Source organism: Polypterus senegalus, chromosome 1, assembly GCF_016835505.1.
Source record: "Polypterus senegalus isolate Bchr_013 chromosome 1, ASM1683550v1, whole genome shotgun sequence".
Classification (NCBI taxonomy): domain Eukaryota; kingdom Metazoa; phylum Chordata; class Cladistia; order Polypteriformes; family Polypteridae; genus Polypterus; species Polypterus senegalus.
In genome coordinates, this window is record NC_053154.1 from 107,237,519 (window position 1) to 107,257,809 (window position 20,291).

The 20,291-nt window shown below is 36.7% G+C and overlaps 1 protein-coding gene across 1 annotated transcript in view; it reads left to right on the forward strand.

Annotated features, from left to right (window-relative positions):
• LOC120530931 (coatomer subunit beta'-like) overlaps positions 1–20,291 on the forward strand; it is a 74,643-nt gene that overhangs the window by 34,828 nt on the left and 19,524 nt on the right. The window contains 15 exon segments of the mRNA XM_039755760.1: positions 7,476–7,613; positions 7,852–7,938; positions 8,088–8,214; positions 9,981–10,129; positions 10,228–10,374; positions 10,469–10,568; positions 10,668–10,810; positions 10,947–11,146; positions 15,896–16,006; positions 16,089–16,177; positions 16,251–16,357; positions 17,180–17,323; positions 17,430–17,560; positions 18,782–18,989; positions 20,003–20,113. Coding sequence (XP_039611694.1) covers positions 7,476–7,613; positions 7,852–7,938; positions 8,088–8,214; positions 9,981–10,129; positions 10,228–10,374; positions 10,469–10,568; positions 10,668–10,810; positions 10,947–11,146; positions 15,896–16,006; positions 16,089–16,177; positions 16,251–16,357; positions 17,180–17,323; positions 17,430–17,560; positions 18,782–18,989; positions 20,003–20,113 — 1,992 coding nt within the window.

The following is a 20,291-nucleotide window of genomic DNA, read 5'->3' on the forward strand; positions in this document are numbered from 1 at the left end:
TGAGTCATACATTTCCTCAAAAAGGAAAGGATCTTAAAAGCAGTTAATTAAAAATTTTGTACTTTACTACTTTTATGTAGCTGCCAGCGAGCTTCCGAAAGGATCCTGGTTTGGCTTACAGAGTTGTGGAATGTAAGTGTAATCTTCGGCCCCAAATGAGTTTGCAAAGTGGAAATGTCAGAGTAAATGTACACACTGGCAGTATATTAGGCAGATAAAGGCATGTGGAGCTGTATGGATGGGGCCGTGGAGGTTTGCTTTGACACTGGATGGTAGCTGAGGGTGGTTTTGGTTGTGTGTTCCTCCCCAAAACACTTTAAAACCCGGAACAAATATTACTGAGCTTTATGTTTTGCAGTTGGAAAGTCACATACAAAACAAATTTTAAGGGCAAGACATAACAATAAATGTATATTTTTTCTGTTGTTTCATTTCAGTTAATTTGAAATTTTATTAAGCTGGAAAGGGTTTGTATCAGGGGTCTTCAACATGTCGCTCGCAAGGTACCAGTAGCTCGCAACCCCTTTCCAAGTAGCTTGTCAAAGGGTTTATGAATCCTACGTAAATTTGAAAACTTGATTAGTCAAATTAGGGGTGGCTGATCTTTCCAAAAAATCACATCACGGTCCTTTTAACACAAAATCAGGGTTCACAATCTGAATTACAATCTCTTTTTAGTATGGTATACATTTAAGAGACTATCCGGATGCAGACTCATCAAGGCCTAAGTAACACTTTATTTAAAATATCAAATTTGAATGAATTTGTTCTTTCATTCGCTAACTAAGCGGAGTTAAGGAACACGCCCGAAGCTAGTGAGTGAGTGAGGAAGGGCCCCCCCCCCTTGGCCAGTTGAGTGATCTTGGATTCACGCTAATAAATCGGTACCACAAGCGAACAATGATACATACAGTGCATCCGGAAAGTATTCACAGCGCATCACTTTTTCCACATTTTGTTATGTTACAGCCTTATTCCAAAATGGATTAAATTCATTTTTTCCTCAGAATTCTACACACAACACCCCATAATGACAACATGAAAAAAGTTTACTTGAGGTTTTTGCAAATTTATTAAAAATAAAAAATTGAGAAATCACATGTACATGAGTATTCACAGCCTTTGCTCAATACTTTGTCGATGCACCTTGGGCAGCAATTACAGCCTCAAGTCTTTTTGAATATGATGCCACAAGCTTGGCACACCTATCCTTGGCCAGTTTCGCCCATTCCTCTTTGCAGCACCTCTCAAGCTCTCTCAGGTTGGACAGGAAGTGTTGGTGCACAGCCATTTTAAGATCTCTCCAGAAATGTTCAATCGGATTCAAGTCTGGGCTCTAGCTGGGCCACTCAAGGACATTCACAGAGTTGTCCTGAAGCCACTCCTTTGATATCTTGGCTGTGTGCTTAGGGTCATTGTCTTGCTGAAAGATGAACCGTCGCCCCAGTCTGAGGTCAAGAGCGCTCTGGAGCAGGTTTTCATCCAGGATGTCTCTGTACATTGCTGCAGTCATATTTCCCTTTATCCTGACTAGTCTCCCAGCTCCTGCCGCTGAAAAACATCTCCACAGCATGATGCTGCTACCACCATGCTTCACTGTAGGGATGGTATTGTCCTGGTGATGAGCGGTGCCTGGTTTCCTCCGAATGTGACGCCTGGCATTCACACCAAATAGTTCAATCTTTGTCTCATCAGACCAGAGAATTTTGTTTCTCATGGTCTGAGAGTCCTTCAGGTGCCTTTTGGCAAACTCCAGGCAGGCTGCCATGTGCCTTTTACTAAGGAGTGGCTTCTGTCTGGCCACTCTACCATACAGGCCTGATTGGTGGATTGCTGCAGAGATGGTTGTCCTTCTGGAAGGTTCTCCTCTCTCCACAGAGGACCTCTGGAGCTCTGACAGAGTGACTATCGGGTTCTTTGTCACCTCCCTGACTAAGGCCTTTCTCCCCCGATCACTCAGTTTAGATGGCCGGCCAGCTCTAGGAAGAGTTCTGGTGGTTTCGAACTTTTTCCACTTACGGATGATGGAGGCCAGTGTGCGCATTGGGACCTTCAAAGCAGCAGAAATTTTTCTGTAACCTTACCCAGATTTGTGCCTCGAGACAATCCTGCCTCGGAGGTCTACAGACAATTCCTTTGACTTCATGCTTGGTTTATGCTGTGACATGAACTGTCAACTGTGGGACCTTATATAGAGAGGTGTGTGCCTTTCTAAATCATGTCCAATCAACTGAATTTACCACAGGTGAACTCCAATTAAGCTGCAGAAACATCTCAAGGATGATCAGGGGAAACAGGATGCACCTGAGCTCAATTTTGAGCTTCATGGCAAAGGCTGTGAATACTTATGTACATGTGCTTTCTCAGTTTTTTAATTTTTAATAAATTTGCAAAAACCTCAAGTAAACTTTTTTCACATTGTCATTATGGGGTGTTGTGTGTAGAATTCTGGGGGAAAAAAATGAATTAAATCTATTTTGGAATAAGGCTGTAACATAACAAAATGTGGAAAAAGTGATGCGCTGCGAATACTTTCCGGATGCACTGTAGTGAAATGAGACAGGTCACAAAATCAACCGAAATATTCAAACAAATTATAGAAAACCGATCTAAATCCGTTAAGTAGTTCTCTTGTGAGAAGCGGGCAGACATACAGATATTGAATTTTGTATATTGTTAGACAGTAACGGCGCACTGCACGAATACACTTGAGCATTCCTAGTTTTCCTACTCTTCCTCTGTATGTTTAGCATTCGTTTGCTCAAGAGGTTGATGCGCTTGCTGAGCGGCCTGCTTCTTCTCTTCTTTCTTCGGCATATTTTCGGGTTAAAACTGATTAAGTCAGTGTTTGTGTTGGAATTACTTAGTATGTTTTGTTTAATTTTTTGCTTAAGCTGACGCTTAAGTCTTCAATCTGCCTCAAGAATGATTTAAGATATGAACAGGTAGGGGAAGCGATGGCGAAGGTGGTAGGGACGAGAACGGCTGGCCGCTGCCGAGAGTTGATTCTACAATAAAAATAAAAAGAGGAATAACCTTGGAGGTCAATCATCACCGAAAGCGGATAGTAGATGTTACGTAGTATATGTGTACCAAATATCAGGTCAATTGGTCAAACGGTTTGCGAGCTACAGGTGATTTAAAATCCTGGACAGACAAATGGACAGCCACTGTAGAGTATTATATAAGAAGGTATATTACTAAACCTTCAAAATAATGTGCAGTTAAAGTCTCCACAGTATTCTCAGCATTTCTTGGAGGTTAGTGGAGCCAGATAACCATAAGAATCTTCACCAAGCAGCTCTGAAAATGTCTTCTTTGTTTGGGTCTACATACCTCTGTGAGTCTGCCTTTTCTACCATGAATGTCATGAAATCAAAGTTCAGAACAAGACCAGCAGAACATTTAAATGACTCCCATCATAACACCTGTCTTGTTGACTCCATGCAGTGCCAGTCATTTGACTGACTAAAAAACATGTCACTCACGCGACTGGACATGTGAATACTTTTGTGAAGTGAAACAGTGACATGTAACACAATGACAAATGAATAAAGAATAGCTGTGCATTTGGAATTGCATTGTTTTGTTTTGACAGCATTCATGTTTTAATTCAATAGTGTGAGATACACTAGAGAATGCATAGAGACATACAAAATGCACTTGCAGGTGAACTAAATCATTTTTTGTGATTTTTTTTTTTTTAATGCAAAATGTGAGTTGTGGACATCGACATTTTGTAAATGTTCAGGCAAAACAAGCTTAATCAGTTTGTTTGGGTTGAAATTAGCTATGAGAATAAATGTTAGAAAACATGAGTTGCTCTCGGCCATTTTCATTTTGTAAAAGTATCTCTCAGGGGGGGGAGAAAGGTTGGAGACCCCTGGTTTATACACAGCACCCTCCACAATTATTGGCACCCCTGGTTGAGATGTCTTAGGCTTTGAGTAAATTCTTTTTTCCCCCAAAAATATAGGCTTATAATACAAAAAAGATAAAAATCCAACCTTTAACTGAAGTACATTTATTCATTGGGGAAAAAAATCCCACATTAAGAAATATTTTTTTTTTACATGAAATCATGTGTGCCACAATTATTGGCACTCCTGTTAATATTTCATTCAACCCCCTTTTGCTAACAAGACAGCACTTAATCTTCTCCTCTAACATTACACAAGGTTGGAGAATACAGAGACAGGAATTTTTTTACCATTCCTCTTTGCACAATCTTTCTAGATCGTCCAGAGTCCTGGGTCCTCTCTTATGCACTCTCCTCTTCAGCTCACCCCACAGATTTTTAATTGGGTTGAGGTCTGGGGACTGAGATGGCCATGGCAGGAGCTCGATTTTGTGTCTGCTGAGCCATTATTGTGTAGATTTTGCTATATGTTTAGGGTCATTATCCTGCTGGAAGACCCAGTGATGACCCATCTTTAGCTTTCTGGCAGAGGCCACCAGATTTTGATTTACATGTCCTGGTATTTCAAGTAGTTCATGATGCCATGCACCCTAACAAGGTTCCCAGGGACTTTGGAAGAGAAACAGCCCCACAGCATCACGGATCCTCCACCATACTTTACAGTGGGCATGAGGTGCTTTTCTGCATACTCATTCTTGGATTCACGCCAGACCCACTTAGAATGCTTGTTGCCAAATAGATCAATTTTAGTCTCATCTGACCAAAGCACACAGTCCCAGTTGAACCATCCTCTTCACTGTGCATGGTGGCAAGATAATCTTGGGTCCTCATCCAGCCTTGTTTGTCACTGTTCCCGTTGTTTTACACTTCTTTATTATTCCTTTGACTGTAGATACAGGCAGATTTAGGCGAGTAGCTATTTTCTTGTAGCCATTACCTGACTTCTTAAGGTCGACACGCATCTGCCTTACTTGAACGCCATGTTCTCTTGTCTTTCCTATGTTGAAGATTGGCTAAGAGCAGTAGGACTCCGTGTCACGTCATGTTTATACCCCAGGGAACACAGGAAGTGAAGTAGAGCAAAATAATGACCTATACATGATCTTCCTCCTTTATTACCTAGTCCTGTGTTTATTCATATGTGCTTCATTCATGTTCATATTTTCATACAGCGAGATGTTTGCAGTAGACAAAGACATTGACCACCTCTTCATTTAACCAGTATCTATAGGTAACGATGAGATAGCTAACAATATGCTACATTTATATTTTGTTGTTTATTATATAACTAGCAATTTGGCGTGCGCTACGCTGCGCATTGGATGACCACAGTTGAAGGACTCCCTGTTTAAATGCGGCTGCCAGTCGTGAACTGGGTCCTTCATCGCACCACATTTGATTTTTGTATGGGAAACGAAATTTCAAAACAAAACCCATGATTCACGAAGTGTGGGTCGCGGACTAATGAGAATCGTATACGTTGTGTAAAAGGTTGTAAGGAAGAGGAGGATGATACCGCTGAGGATGTCCTGTGCTTGTTGAGGGGGCATGTAGTGGTAGTTCATTCTGAAGAGCAAAGCGATGTAGGTCATTTGAGTGGTCTTCATTAACTTTGTCAGTGACATGCAGCACTGTGTCATCTCCTTCATCTGTCTTCTCTCTCTGTAGGGGTTTCAGTTGCCTTTCGTTGTGCGGCAGAGACACGTCGTTGAGCTAATCTGTGTGAATGCTGAGTGTCCGTTTCTTGCGAGCGACTGTCACGCCTTTGCCTCTTTGCTTTGTGATCACGCTGTAATGTGTCCTCTCTGCAGCAGCAGGTTTAGTTGCGTTTCGTTTCGGCATTGTTCCGTAAGGTCTCCTCCATACAAGTGCACATGGGTAGCTGAAGACGGAAAGGCATAGTGGGCATAGTGAAACACACGAATTGGTGACCAGGGGAACCATCCGACTCAGACACGGGGCTCGAAATACTCAAGTGCACATGTTATTTACAATTTAATTTATTTTTTTTTTGTTATGAACTTCCCCAAAAGAGTTGATCCCTGTAAATAGTTAATAGTATATCAACAATATAATCTGTTGTAGTACGGGCGTTAATTAGCGTCACACCTCATAACCTGCATATACCACGTGTTTGGCTGTAACGCCAGAAGCGCGGTGGACGGTGTAAGGGTATGTTGTGGTTTCTGTTTCTTTCGTGATTTTTTTATTTCATTTCATTGATTATTTAATAGGCAGAGGGGAGAAGACGTTAATGTGACGCTCTGTCTATTTCTTTACTTTTGTTTTGAAAAGATTTTCGGGAACAGGAAAAATAAAAGCAAAGGGGAAAGAATGGAGGGGGTAAGCAGGAATTCTGAGAGGGGACAGACTGGGGCTTTTCTACGGGGCGGCTATACAGCCAAAAGGAACGCAGACACAGACACCGCGCTGGGCTTTTATTATGTAGATTTTGATATAGATAAATGCAAATTTTTGGAAGTAGCAAAATACATTTGTAACTACCCCAGATACCTAAATTTATAATTAGATGCACCAGATCAGGTGCAAAAATAATTAGTACATTAGTAGAGAGGATCTTGGTGGAATCTGTCTTATTTAAACCTCAGACATTTAATCGCTTTGTCAGCATCAGGGCCAGGCCTGCTCACCATCATACAATCCACTACGAATTCTTTATTGTACCAGAAGGTGCTTGAGGATAATGTAAGACCATCTCTCATGAGATTGAAGTCTAACTGAAAGTGAACCTTGCAACGTGACAATCAACATACCTGTAAATCCACTAAGGAATGCCTGAAAATAAAGAACTGAAGGGTTCTCCTGAGATGCTGTGGGGAGATTTTAAATGGGCTGTACATGCAAGACATCTCTAAAGCATTGCACAGCCATAAGAATTCTGCATGGAGTAGCATAGGATATCTTTTTATCCCAGTCTGAATTATAGGAAATACAGATTTGAGGGGCCAATACCAGCTATTAGAGCCAAGGATGTGTTTAATTTTTCGACAGGCAGAAATTACATCTGTTCATTTTTAATTGAGTAAATAAAGTAGAAGGTCAAAATTTGTTTGTGTTTTTTTTGGTTATATCCCCTTTATCTAAAAATACTGTTTATATTGGGTTTAATATCTGGATATGCCCAGATATATTACAAAAGAAAAAAACATGGGGTACACTAATGTTTTCACATAAATGTAGCATATTAAAATACTGTATATATTTCCAAATATAAAGAGTAATACTGAAAAAAGTGGGTCTTGTATATTGCAAATGAGAATTTGAATAGTGTTTAGTTTTTGGAAAAAATGTAATTACAGTGATTAAAAGTGGATTCTTCTTTTCAAATTTCATTTGTGCAACGGTGAAGTCTCTGTACTCAGAAAATAATCAAAAGCACCCAATGAATTTATTTATAACTACATCTAGTTCTTTCTGTAAGATATACAATATGTGGGTGTACAAAATACCTTGATGATGAAACTATTGAAAATGCAGTTACTGTCTTTTTACAAGCTTTTTAAAGGAATGTACTTTTTTTTTTGGAACTCCTCAGGGTTTCAGACTTGATATTAAACAGAAGTTAATAGCTCGGTCTGACCGAGTGAAGAGTGTCGACCTACATCCAACAGAACCATGGATGTTAGCCAGTCTCTATAATGGCAGTGTGTGCGTGTGGAACCATGAAACTCAGGTAATGAGCTCTGTAAAGCATTTCTTGCTGAAGTATCCTGTAAATGTGTTTCTTCTCCTCCACTGTAACCTAATAAACATGTTTTTATTTATTGAAATGTGTTTTCATTAGTCTTCCAGCCTAATAAGTAATGGTATTTTTTATTTCATAGGAAATAAATTTCCAAAAAATCTGTAGTTATTTACAGTATAATTTAATATGCAAATGATAGGATTACCAATTTCTGCTTCAATCATAGACACTTGTGAAGACCTTTCAGGTGTGTGACTTGCCTGTCAGAGCTTCGAAGTTTGTTGCTAGAAAGAACTGGGTCATTACTGGAGCAGTAAGTGTCTAATAAAAAAGTCTGCAATTTTTTGTAAACTTGTAAATTGCCATTGCATTGCAAATGTTATTTTCTGTTATTAATCTGTTTTTGTAATGAAAATATTTGTATTACAAAGACAGTTTAAGTTTTTTCTCCCTTCTCCACAGGATAATATGCAAATTTGTGTATTCAATTACTACACTTTGGAGAGAGTACATATGTTTGAAGCACATTCAGATTATATCCGGTGTATAGCTGTGCATCCTATACAACCCTACATTCTGTCTAGCAGTGTTAAGATTTGAATACATCTATTTTCTTTTAGCATAACATTTTTATAGTAAATATTTATTTGCTTTAAGCTAAATTTGCATTGCAAGCAGGTTTCCATGTATATTACTATTCTGGTTTCATGGGCAAATATATTAGTAGCACAGAAGTAGAATACTTTCCCTTGCTTTATTATCTGAATTCAACATTCTTTTTAAGTAACTAGGGGGCTTCGCCCCCTGCTCGCTTTGCTCGGCAACTTCTGTGTTTGGTTAGTCGGATATACAATTTAAATTTTTTTTTCTTTGGAATTGTTTCAATTTCATTATTTGTACTTTTACTAAAAAGCTTCATTAAAAACAATATTTTTTGGAGACACATTGTGACAACACAACGTATAACTGCCCGTGAGTGAATAATGTTTCTGTTTCTCTAATAAATAATCCAACTTTTTTTAATATTTGTCCCAGTGATTTATTGATTGTCATAGCAAAAGCTATTCTCACGGTAAATTGTAAACATTTTAATACAAATGGCATATCACGATCTCCTTTGGTGTGTAATGTTATTCACGGAATATATACATTACCTTTCTTTTTGCCTGTTAAAATTTTCATCGCTTCTCCGTGATCATAAATATACACCTGACCAAATTGTGTATTCTTTGAAATTCAACTTTTCATGCTTAACTGTTCCGGGACCACAGATTCTCATAACGTATGGTCTATTATTATGTAAATCCACATTTTGTGCATTAAATGATGCAAATGTGAAAAGACTTTGTTGTCTACTCTTTGCCTTTTATTTCTGACCTTGATTTGTCCTGCTCTTTTTTTTCAATTACACCTGGTTCGGATAATTAATTACCTTTTGTTTTGCGGTAATGTGATCTTTTCTATCTTTTCTTTGATACTGTAGCGACTGACATGATAGTGTCACAAAAGTTTTACTTGAACAATCGCTGACTTTGTAACCCCAAACACAACTTTCTAGCACCCTTTCCAATCCCTCATCCCCGTGTCTGGCCCCCTTCCCCCCTTACCGCATCAATCAATACCCCGCTATCAGTCTTCCGTGCTGTACTCCGCCCTCCCTCAATCGGACCGAACAGTCACTTAAAACCAAAAAGGCCTCAACCTGGCTGGGAAGCTACAATACTTTCTAATTTTACTGCTTTCATATTCTGTACCTTTCTCTGCATGTGTATCGTGCCATCGTTTGTTTGAGCCTTTTGAATTACACTGCTTTCATAATCTCCTATCTGCCTTTTTTTCCTCTTCAACGCCTTTACGTCTCTATTCTCCGTATTGTCCTTATACGCTTTATATGTGTTGAGAGCACAGGATCTGTGTGCATTATGTGATTTTACTGCGACTGACTGTTTTTGATGGGTGTGCTCTTATATGATATCTTTTGTAAATAGGGCGTGTCTTTCAAGAATCTCATGTTCCACATTCCCGCGAGACGGCCCTGGGACAATCTCTTGGCACCAAGTCTCATGTTTACGGTCTCCACGAAACGCTCTCTGGCAAGTCTCTTTTGTCTCGCGGGTCTTTTAAATCTCTACCGAAATTTTCCGAGAAGATCACGTATCATTTCCTTGCTTTTGCTTTCCAGGATTTCTTTTTATAATAGGGAGATGTTCTTTACACTTTTACTCTATGTCTAGATGTCTTCAGATACTGTGTCTTCTTATCTGTCTAGATATACAGTAAGTACTATGTTGGCGCATCTTGCTATATGTTTTACAGAAATGCTTAATATTTGTGAAAAATTGCCATCTTTTGTAGATGATATGCTAATCAAACTTTGGGACTGGGAGAAGAAATGGTGTTGCAGTCAGGCTTTTGAGGGACACACTCATTATGTTATGCAGATTGTTATTAATCCCAAGGATAACAACCAGTTCGCTAGTGCATCCCTGGATAGAACTATTAAGGTAGGAAATACAAGAATTGCTGTTTATCTCATTTTAAACTTCTAAAATGATATGCTTGCCTTTTACCACCACATTTTATGTTTGTTTTTTTGCTACAGGTTTGGCAGCTTGGCTCCTCCTCTCCAAATTTTACACTAGCAGGTCATGAAAAAGGTGTCAACTTCATCGATTACTATAGTGGTGTAGACAAGCCATATCTTATTTCTGGAGCAGATGACCGTCTTGTAAAAATTTGGGATTATCAGGTATTCATTTTTAATGTTTTTGTGTTAATGAAAGTCAAGGTAGATACAATATTTAAACTTTTACATGATACAATTTTTCCATCTTTACAACAAGAACAAGACATGTGTACAAACTCTGGAAGGTCATTTTCAGAGTGTGTCTTTTGTTAGCTTCCATCCTGGACTCCCTATCATCATCACTGGTTCGGAAGATGGTATGCAACAGAAGAAATTTTTATATGTATATATATTGTTTTTATTTAATTCATTCATTTTGATTTCATTTGTACATGTTTTGATTTTTTTTTTTTAAGGCACTGTTCGTATCTGGCATTCAGGCACTTATCGGCTGGAAAGCACACTGGACTATGGTATGGAGAGAGTTTGGTGTGTGGCTAGCATGCGTGGCTCCAGCAATGTAGCCCTAGGGTTTGATGAAGGCAACATTATTATCAAGGTGCCAGATTTTTAAACAGATTTCTAGTTAACATTTGAAAATGTTCAATATAGATTTTAGCAGCTTCCAGTTTTTCTACTTACATGGTTCCAATATCTTCCGATTTCGCTCTATACCCCCTTCCTTCCAACTGAAGATTGGACATGAGGAGCCAGCAATGTCTATGGATGCCAGTGGAAGAATAATTTGGGCCAAACACTCAAAGATCCAGCAAGCTAATTTAAAAGCTATGGGTGATGCTGAAATTAAAGATGGAGAACAACTGCCTTTAGCTGTAAAAGATATGGGAATCTGTGAAATATATCCACAGAAAATTCAACATAATTCCAATGGCAGGTAAGGCAATTTCTAAAATTTTGTAATATACATTAATTCCTATTGATCCTAGATTGTGGACTTATTTTGCATTTGGACTGGGGTACACACTTTTTTTGCTTAGTATATTAGTATTTTTTTTCTTTGATATCAATGTCTTCCCCATATTTTTATGGAGTGACATCAGTGCCTAAGGCAGAGTAAAATAAACACCATTTTATGTTCACTGTTTTTTTAGTGCCTTCTGAGACGACAGCAATAGTCATTAGTTATTTTTTTTATTTTTTTTAAATAGATTTGAATGTAACATGAATAAGGAAAATACCACAATCCTCATGCATGTTTCTTTCTCAGTGAATAGTGTAAAATTGTCACCAAAATGTCTGCAGTGGTAGCTTCCTTTGTGTGAGTTGAAATGTTTTGATATCATGAACCATCATTATCTTTGCACTTAAATTTTGATCTGGAAGGTTAGTAGGATGCTTAATATAGTAAATAGCAAAAACATGGTTCAGTTCATGGACTGCAGTATTATTTTAAAGTATAAACATTTGTGTCCTTAAAATAAACTTACCTGAATGAAGATAAATTCTAGTTATCTATCAGAAAATACATGTTTCTTTACTATAGTATCCAAAACAACATATTGACAATATGCCATATAGAAGTCTCCTAGAACAGGGGTCGGCAAACCGCAGCTCGCAAGCCACAAGCGGCTGTTCGAGAGTGTGTGTGGCTCCTTAAATTAAGGTGTTAAGGAATAAAATTAAAATTCAAAAATAAATTCATGCAAAAATTGAGGTAAGTATATTCTAAAATAAACATCATTTTCATGAAGCGTGTCAGCAGGACCTACAATAGAACAAAACACCCCCAACACCTATGCTGGCGCGAGCGTACCGCATGGAGATTAAGGAATGAAGGATGAGTAGTACACTGAAGACGTAGGAGGGCCACATGGCTATTAACCATTCAGTTGCATATTCCTTAGCCTCACTTACTGGCAATCTCTGTTGTATTCCATGTCTCCATACCGTACTTGTTATCTCGTTGATCTGTGTGTGCAGCAGTTTGATTTACTTTTGAACTATTGTGCACAAATACTTGTATTCCAGGTATTGTTGCTATTATAATTATTTAATTTTATATATAGTGCATTTGGAAAGTCAGTGCACATTTTGACTATATTATCTGTTCTAACTGCAGAGCAACTTTCCTAAGAATCTATATAGAAAAATATTTATTAAATTTAGATTTTGTTTTCAAGCCCCATCTCAATATGACTACGGAAAAGAAACAACGCAAAATAGAAAATGAATATCGCCAATTCAAAAGTGAATGGACTAAGTCTTTTGCATTCATCACAAACTCAGATGGTCTTTCAACATGCCTCATCTGTAAAGAAACACTGGCAAATAATAAGACGTTTGGGACAAAACATGCGTCACTTTCCAGTAAATATCCTGTCGGTGACATGCAAAAGAAAGCAGTTGAAGAACTTCAGAAAAATTTTCAAAACTCAAAATTTATATTTAATACTTGGCTGCAGTCTGCATATAACGTTAATGTTATAAGCTTCATCGTGAGGAAATCACTATGAGAGGAAAACCTTTTACAGATGACAAATACATCAAAAGTTGCTTTATAAATGCATCTAAAGAACTCTTTTGTGATTTTAAAAACAAAGCGGATATGTTAAAAAAATTTAAATCATTCCATTATTTGCTAAAACAATAAAATTTAGAATGGTTAAAATGGCATCAAACCAACAAGTGATCAACAAATTGAAGATATTAAATCAGCTTAATCATGCAGTAGACGAGGCTTGGTGACATACAAGGTACAGCCCAAGTTTTCCTTTTTGTACGCAGTATTTCAAACGCGGGGAGTGGACACTGCAAATGCTGTTGTTGAATGTTTGGAAAAAAATCATATCTCACTCACTAAAATTGTGTCATTTGCAACAGATGGAGCAAAAAGTATGTTGGGTCCGGTGTGTTTAAATTTTAAAAGCAAAAGTTAATCACAAGGTGATTACTTACCATTCCATCCTCCACCAAGAAGCTCTTTGTGCACAAATGTTCCCAGAAATTGGCCAAGTTAAGGATTTATTTATTTCATTTAGTTATTTATTTATCTATAAAGTAATTTAGTAATCTTTAGTAATTAAGATTGTCAACAGAATTAAACTAAAGAAGTTTTACCATCATCAATTTAAAGAGCTTCTCAATGAAATGGACAGTGAATATTTAGATCTTCCTCTTCAAGGTCATATGTTGAAACTATTTACATCTTGTTTTAAAAAGATCAAACTATTCTTTGATAACAAACCTGTGCAATATCCAGACTTAACTGAAGATCAAAGGTTACAAAACTTATACTTTATGGTGGATGTTACATCACAACTGAATCAACTTAATATTAAACTACAGGGTAAAGGAAATGCTGCTTTTTCACTTCTTGCACTTCTTTCGTTTGAAAGGAAAATGATTCTTTTGCCTAATGATACAGAGAGGGGAACTCTAATTCATTTTCCAAGTTTGTCATAATATCAGAAAGAAAATAATGTCATTAATAAAGAATATTTCAAGACAACAATTTAAAAAATGAACAGATCTTTTCTTCAGAGATTTCAAGACTTTAGACATGTTAAAGGGACTTTCGCTTTTATTACAGATCCTCTTAATGCCAATGTTAAGGAATTAAACTTTTCTCCATTTGTAATTGAAATAACAGCTTTTGAAATGCAATTGTTGGCCTAGAAATGACTTACTTAAAATTTGCATTCTTGGTGCAGAACTAGAAAATCTAGAGAAAGAAAAATGCAATTTGATTTCACAGAACAAGCGGACTACTGTAAAAAATTACAGAAGACAGGCGAAAAGATTTTCAGTACTTGGAGTAGCCAGTCAGATTCATATAATGAGTTGCATTTGGTGTTCTTATTATCTTCAGCAGTACATATATATGTGAGCAAACATTTTCCAACATGAAACTTATTAAAAATAAATTGAGAAACCATGTAACTGATGAGAACTTACAGTCATTCCTAAAATTTTAAACGACATGCTACACACCAGATATACTAAAATTTTCTAAGGAAATGCAAGCTTATTGCTCCCATTCATTAGCTTAAGTGTACACTCGCGTTTTGTGATTTATTTTTGTACTTTTCATTTGATAAATAAATATATAATTGTATGTTCTTATCAAACATCTTTTAAATAAACCTGATATATTAAAAAATTATTATGGCTCTTTAAAATGTTTTAAGACGCTATAAAAGGTGAATTTGGCTTCAGTTGACTTCAGCCCCTGTCATAGAACAGTATGCAGCTAAATGAAAAATTATGCAGTTTCAGGCCAAAATGGATAGTTAGTACCATTTTTAATGTTTAATTATCAAAGGGAAATGATTGCATTACAGAAAATAAATCACGTTTTATTTCATCCACAACACTCAAAATCTTCCCTTGCCCAGAGAGTCCATTATGTAGCAGTTCCCCAGTTATCAGCTTTCTGTTAAGTAAGATCATGGGGTCAGTAACATTTATTAATCCATTGTCAAACCCACATGCCCAATAACAGTGCTTACACTGGCAGTAAGGGGTAAAAGAAATGTAATATGTTTGATCTCTAGAATAATACATGTGCTTAAATACACACAATTTTAAGCACCACAAATAAACATTTATCCCCTCTCTGATTATTTTATGTTATTGTAATGAGTTTAGTCCAATTTATTTATAGGTTTTTTTAGCATATGGAGGCCAGGCTGAATGTACAAAATTCTAAAATTTGGTTCTGTTTTCATGTTTGATTACCTTTCACCTCTTTCAGGAGAAATTCATAAAGAGTTGAATGTCTCAGCGTGAAAATTTTTATTAACTCATTGATCAAGCTCGGGGGCAACAGCACATCATAGAGAGGGGCATATTGACAAAAATCATAATCTATCTACATTTGGATAGAATTTTGAGCAATGACAGTCCTGCTAAAAAATATCTACAAGCAAGGATGAAAACATTGTGTAAAATCACTAAACAAAAGTGAAAGTGACCATGCCATCAGAAATAGGAAGAGCAAAACTGTAAACCTTGATAAGCATAAAGTATTACTAATAGCACAAGTACTTGCTTCAAGTTTACCGAATGTAGCAGAATAATCTTTAAGAGTTTGGGAATAAAGTTTTGTTGTTGTTGTTATGGACAAGTTAATAAAAAGTTGAACTTTTCAACTTTGTGCAGTAAATGTCTAGGGAAAATCCAGTATTGAACTCAGTCGTAATTACCTCACTCCATCAGTCAAGCACAACAATAGTATTGCCATATCAGATGCTGCCTTGCTGCATCAAAATATAATTACTGCAGGCATTGTAAATTCTGTTTTGTGTTGGGGGACTCTTCAGAATAATATTAGGTTGTTTGCAAGGGTGTTTAAAAATGAAGCACAAGCTAGGTCATGTATTAAATCAGACAAAAAACTTTGAAACGAACTAGTAAACAATATAAATCAAACTACTTTGAGATGTTGGGCCAGAACCTGAAACAAGGTGTTTTTTGGAAACCCCACAAGTATTATTACTGAAGTCAAACATTTCTCCCTTGACACAGTAGCAGCAATAATGAACTTCTGTCTTGAAAATGAAAGGTACTCCCTGAATGAATCAAGTACAGACATACTCTATTATCACTACTGTTGTGCTTTTATCTTGGATTGCAGTATATATAATAAATTATAGTTAAAGAAATATTTTCTTTCTTATGGTAGATTTGTTGTTGTCTGCGGAGATGGGGAATACATAATCTACACTGCTATGGTATTACGAAACAAAAGCTTTGGCTCTGCACAAGAATTTGTGTGGGCACATGAATCATCAGAGTAAGTATAAGAAACTAATATTTAAATTAGATTTTTAGTAATCCTAGTTGTTCTTAACATGAGTGTATTTCTTTCATTTTAGGTTTGCAGTAAGAGAAAGCAACAGTGTAGTGAGAATCTTTAAAAATTTCAAGGAAAAGAAATCCTTTAAACCTGATATTGATGCCAAGGGTAACTGACTTGTTTTTCATTTAAATGTATTGTACTTTGTTATGCAACACTAAAATTATTTGTGATTTCCTAGGTATTCATGGTGGATTTCTTTTGGGAGTGCAATCTGTTAATTGTTTGGCATTTTATGGCTGGGACAATACAGAGTTAATTCAACAAATTGAAATCCAGCCTAAGCATGTAAGTATAGCATACGCAATATGTGTAATTTTAAGGCTGCCGAATTAATCATAATTTACCTCCCTATATTATTGAAACTATGAAATTCTCTGGATTCTCTACTTAATGTGAAATTATTTAACACAAATGGACTTGTTCAGATTTAAGTAATGTTAATGTGATATTTTATACTCTTGATATAATAAATGTAAATCTTGAAAAAAAACTGAAAGTGCTTATAAGCAGTAACTTTCTTGTGTGTTATTATGCTTTTATTCATTTGATACTATCAGTGGCCAAATGGCTAACAGGTTAAAATTTGCTACAGTGAAGGGAGTAGTTTATTGTGAGCATGTGTTTTTCTTTTCTGAGGTTAATTTAGTGTTGGATTTTTGGGCAGGTTGAAGCCATACTGCCTTTCCTGTTTGTAAACCAAGAAACAATCTTAGAGAGCGCACCAGTCTCTTGGCACAGAAACCCACTCTAGCTGACACTGAGGCTAATTTAGAGTCACCCGTCAACCTGTGTGTTGCTGAAGACACAAGAAGAAAACAACCATCCAAAGGAAAACCTCTCATAGACGTCAGAAGTGTGGGTGTGGGATTAAAGCCCAGAACTCTTGTTGTCTTAGGCATCAATGCTATCTGTTGTATCATTTTATTACTCCGGTGGTATTGTAAATTATTGTGCTTGAACTATTTATGTATCTCTTGTTTTTATGTTTTTTACCGCTTGAGCACAATCTATTTTATGCTCTACAACGTGATGAGTTTAATATTTAGAAATGTTGAGTATGACTGAAGAAAATGGTCCCGTCCCTTTATTTCATTATGCCTTTTGCAGATTTTTTGGTCAGACTCTGGAGAATTTGTCTGCATTGCTACAGAAGAATCATTTTTTATTTTAAAATACTTGGCAGACAAGGTGGCTTCAGCTCAAGAATCAAATGAGGGAGTTACAGAAGATGGCATTGAAGATGCTTTTGAGGTAATTAAAGTATGATCCTGTAATAACAATGAATTGTTTTTATTATTAACAGTCTGCTTATGTAATTATTGCTATTATTTTTAGTTCTTCTCTTAATTTTTTAAAGGTTCAGGGTGAAATTCAGGAAATTGTTATGACAGGTTTATGGGTTGGTGACTGCTTCATCTATACTAGTTCTGTGAAAAGGCTGAATTATTATGTTGGTGGAGAAATTGTGACAATTGCTCATTTGGACAGGTAAGAATCAGATAGATTATGAATTAATGTAAATCAAAGTCTCAAATCCTCTTCCAGAAAGCTGAGAAATATAAAGACCTACACAAACTTTTTGAAAATATTAATGTGTTAACCTGGGTGGATGCAGAAGAAGCTTATAATAATAGTGAACATTTTTATTTGTTTATATATACAGTGGAAACTCGGTTTGCGAGCATAATTCATTCCGGAAACATGCTCGCAGTCCAAAGCACTCATATATCAAAATGAATTTCCCCATAAGAAATAATAGAAACTAAGATGATTCGTTCCACAACCCAAAACTATTCATATAAAAATGATTAATACAAAATATAAACTAAAAATACATAAAACAAATTAACCTGCACTTTACCTATAAAAAGAATCATGGATGGTGTGAGTGAGTTTCAAAACTCTTGTGGGATTCCACCCAACGGGACGACACGCGAAGAGTGTCCCAAAGCAATCGCAGTCTCTCAGTGTTGTAGCAGCTCGCCGTATAAGCGTATCCAAAAAAATCGCGGACATGCTACAAGTGCCTGCCGTCGATGGGTGATACAAGGAACATTATAAAGATCCCGCTACAATAAATAACCGCACTGTTGCTGTTTCAAGCTGAATAAAGCTGGTGTTGTTAAAGTACTGAGACTCAGCTTTGTGTTTTGGGGCGCAAGATGGGGACTCACACTTTACAGCACATATGTGCGTGTGCACACACACACAGTCACAATGCTGTAGTAAACAGTATACGCTCGTACGGCTGTTGACTATATGAGTGAGGCACGCAGACTCAGACGGAGAATAGGAGACGATTGCCCTTAAGAGAAGAGAGAGAGAGAGACGCACACGCAAGCAAGATAAAGAGAGAGAGAGAGACGCGGGCGGTGAGCAAGAGAGATAAGGAGAGTGAGTGAGAGAGAGAGAGAGAGAGCGAGAGAGACGTGTGCGGCAAGCAAGAGAGATAAGGAGAGAGATACATGCAAACAATCTGCTCAGTTGTGATCACATGATGCTCTGCAGATAAAGTGTATCCATACTACTCGTATTGCAAGACATTGCTCGTTTATCAAGTCAAAATGTATTAAAAAAATTTAGCTCGTCTTGCAAAACACTTGTAAACCAAGTTACTTGCAAACCGAGGTTCCACTGTATATATATATATTTTATTTATATATATAATATATATAAGGATGTATGTATTTTTTTTTTTATATATATAAGGACTATGTATCTTTTGGGATATATTCCTAAAGATAACCGGCTGTACCTGGGAGATAAGGAATTGAATATTGTCAGCTATTCCCTGCTAGTCTCTGTACTGGAGTACCAGACTGCAGTGATGCGGAGGAACTTTAGTATGGCTGAGAAGGTCCTTCCAACTATTCCAAAGGAACAGAGGACCAGAGTTGCTTATTTCTTGGAAAAGCAGGTCAGATTGGTGTTGTACAAATTCATTGTTTATTTCAGTTGATAGAAAAACTACACAACATACTGTGGTAATGCAGTAGTGCAGTATACCAGCCATTACAGTGCTATAATTTAAATGAAAAAAGAGTGGATTGTACAGTTTTATAATATAATTAGTCTCTTTATTGGCATTTTACTTTAAGTTATATTAGTTGTGAAACAGAAAGTGAAGGTTGTTTTGTGCTGCACGTATAAGCAAAGTTTTGAAAAACAAGTTAGATCAGTGTTTCCCAAACTCGGTCCTGGGGACTTCCTGTGGCTGCAGGTTTTTGTTCCAACCAGCTTCTGTTTTTAATTGAACTCCTGGGCTAATTAAGTGAACTGATATTTCCCAAGTTCTGTGTTTAGGGAATAATATAGAAATTAAAAAAACTAAGTTTGCTAAAAAAAAAAAATATTAAAATGTACCAAGCAGTTACATAGGAATAATGTATTTTTTTTCTTTTTAACAGTATTTTCATTTTGATTTCCATTCTACTTTTCAAGGTGTTCTAATTGTTTAGTTAATCCATTATTTACTAATTAGCCGGTCTGACTAAAAAGTAATTGCAGCCTTTGATTATTCAGTGTTGTTTTCCTGGGTGTCTGATCTGCTCGTTGAAATTGTCATTATTAAGATACGACGAAGGGGAAAAACTACACAGAGAAAGGGCAAAATATAATGAAATTAACAAAAGAGAGTTAAGCATTTAAATCTATAGCAAAAGCAGAAATATTTATAAATGTCTTATAAATGTAAAAATCATGCTGCTATGCTTTTCTGAATGTCGAATAAAAGAAAAAAAAAAATACCAGCTAATTAAATGAGCTCAGTGTTATCAGGTGTTGTCACTGATTAGCAATCTGGTTGGAACAAAAACCTGCAGCCACCTGGGGTCCCCAAGGCCGAGTTTGGAAAACACTGAGTTAGATGAATCATTTGTGTTGAAAACAATAGAAACAAATCTTTTATTTGTTACAATGTGCTTCAAATAGGGTTTTAAGCAACAAGCAATGGCTGTATCATCAGATCCAGAGCATCAGTTTGACCTTGCGCTGCAACTTGGGGAGCTAAAGATTGCACATCAGCTTGCAGTAGAAGCAAAGGTGAGGCTTTCGTATATTCTTTTTGTCCACAATTTGTGGTGTGGAAGAAAATTTAATACATACAGACACCCCCCACTGGAATGTCTTGATTTAAGCAATAAAACACACAGGAAGGAGAAAGTGTCAATCATTATTCTTTATGTAAATCTTTGAAGAGGTAACAAGTGTATTACATGTT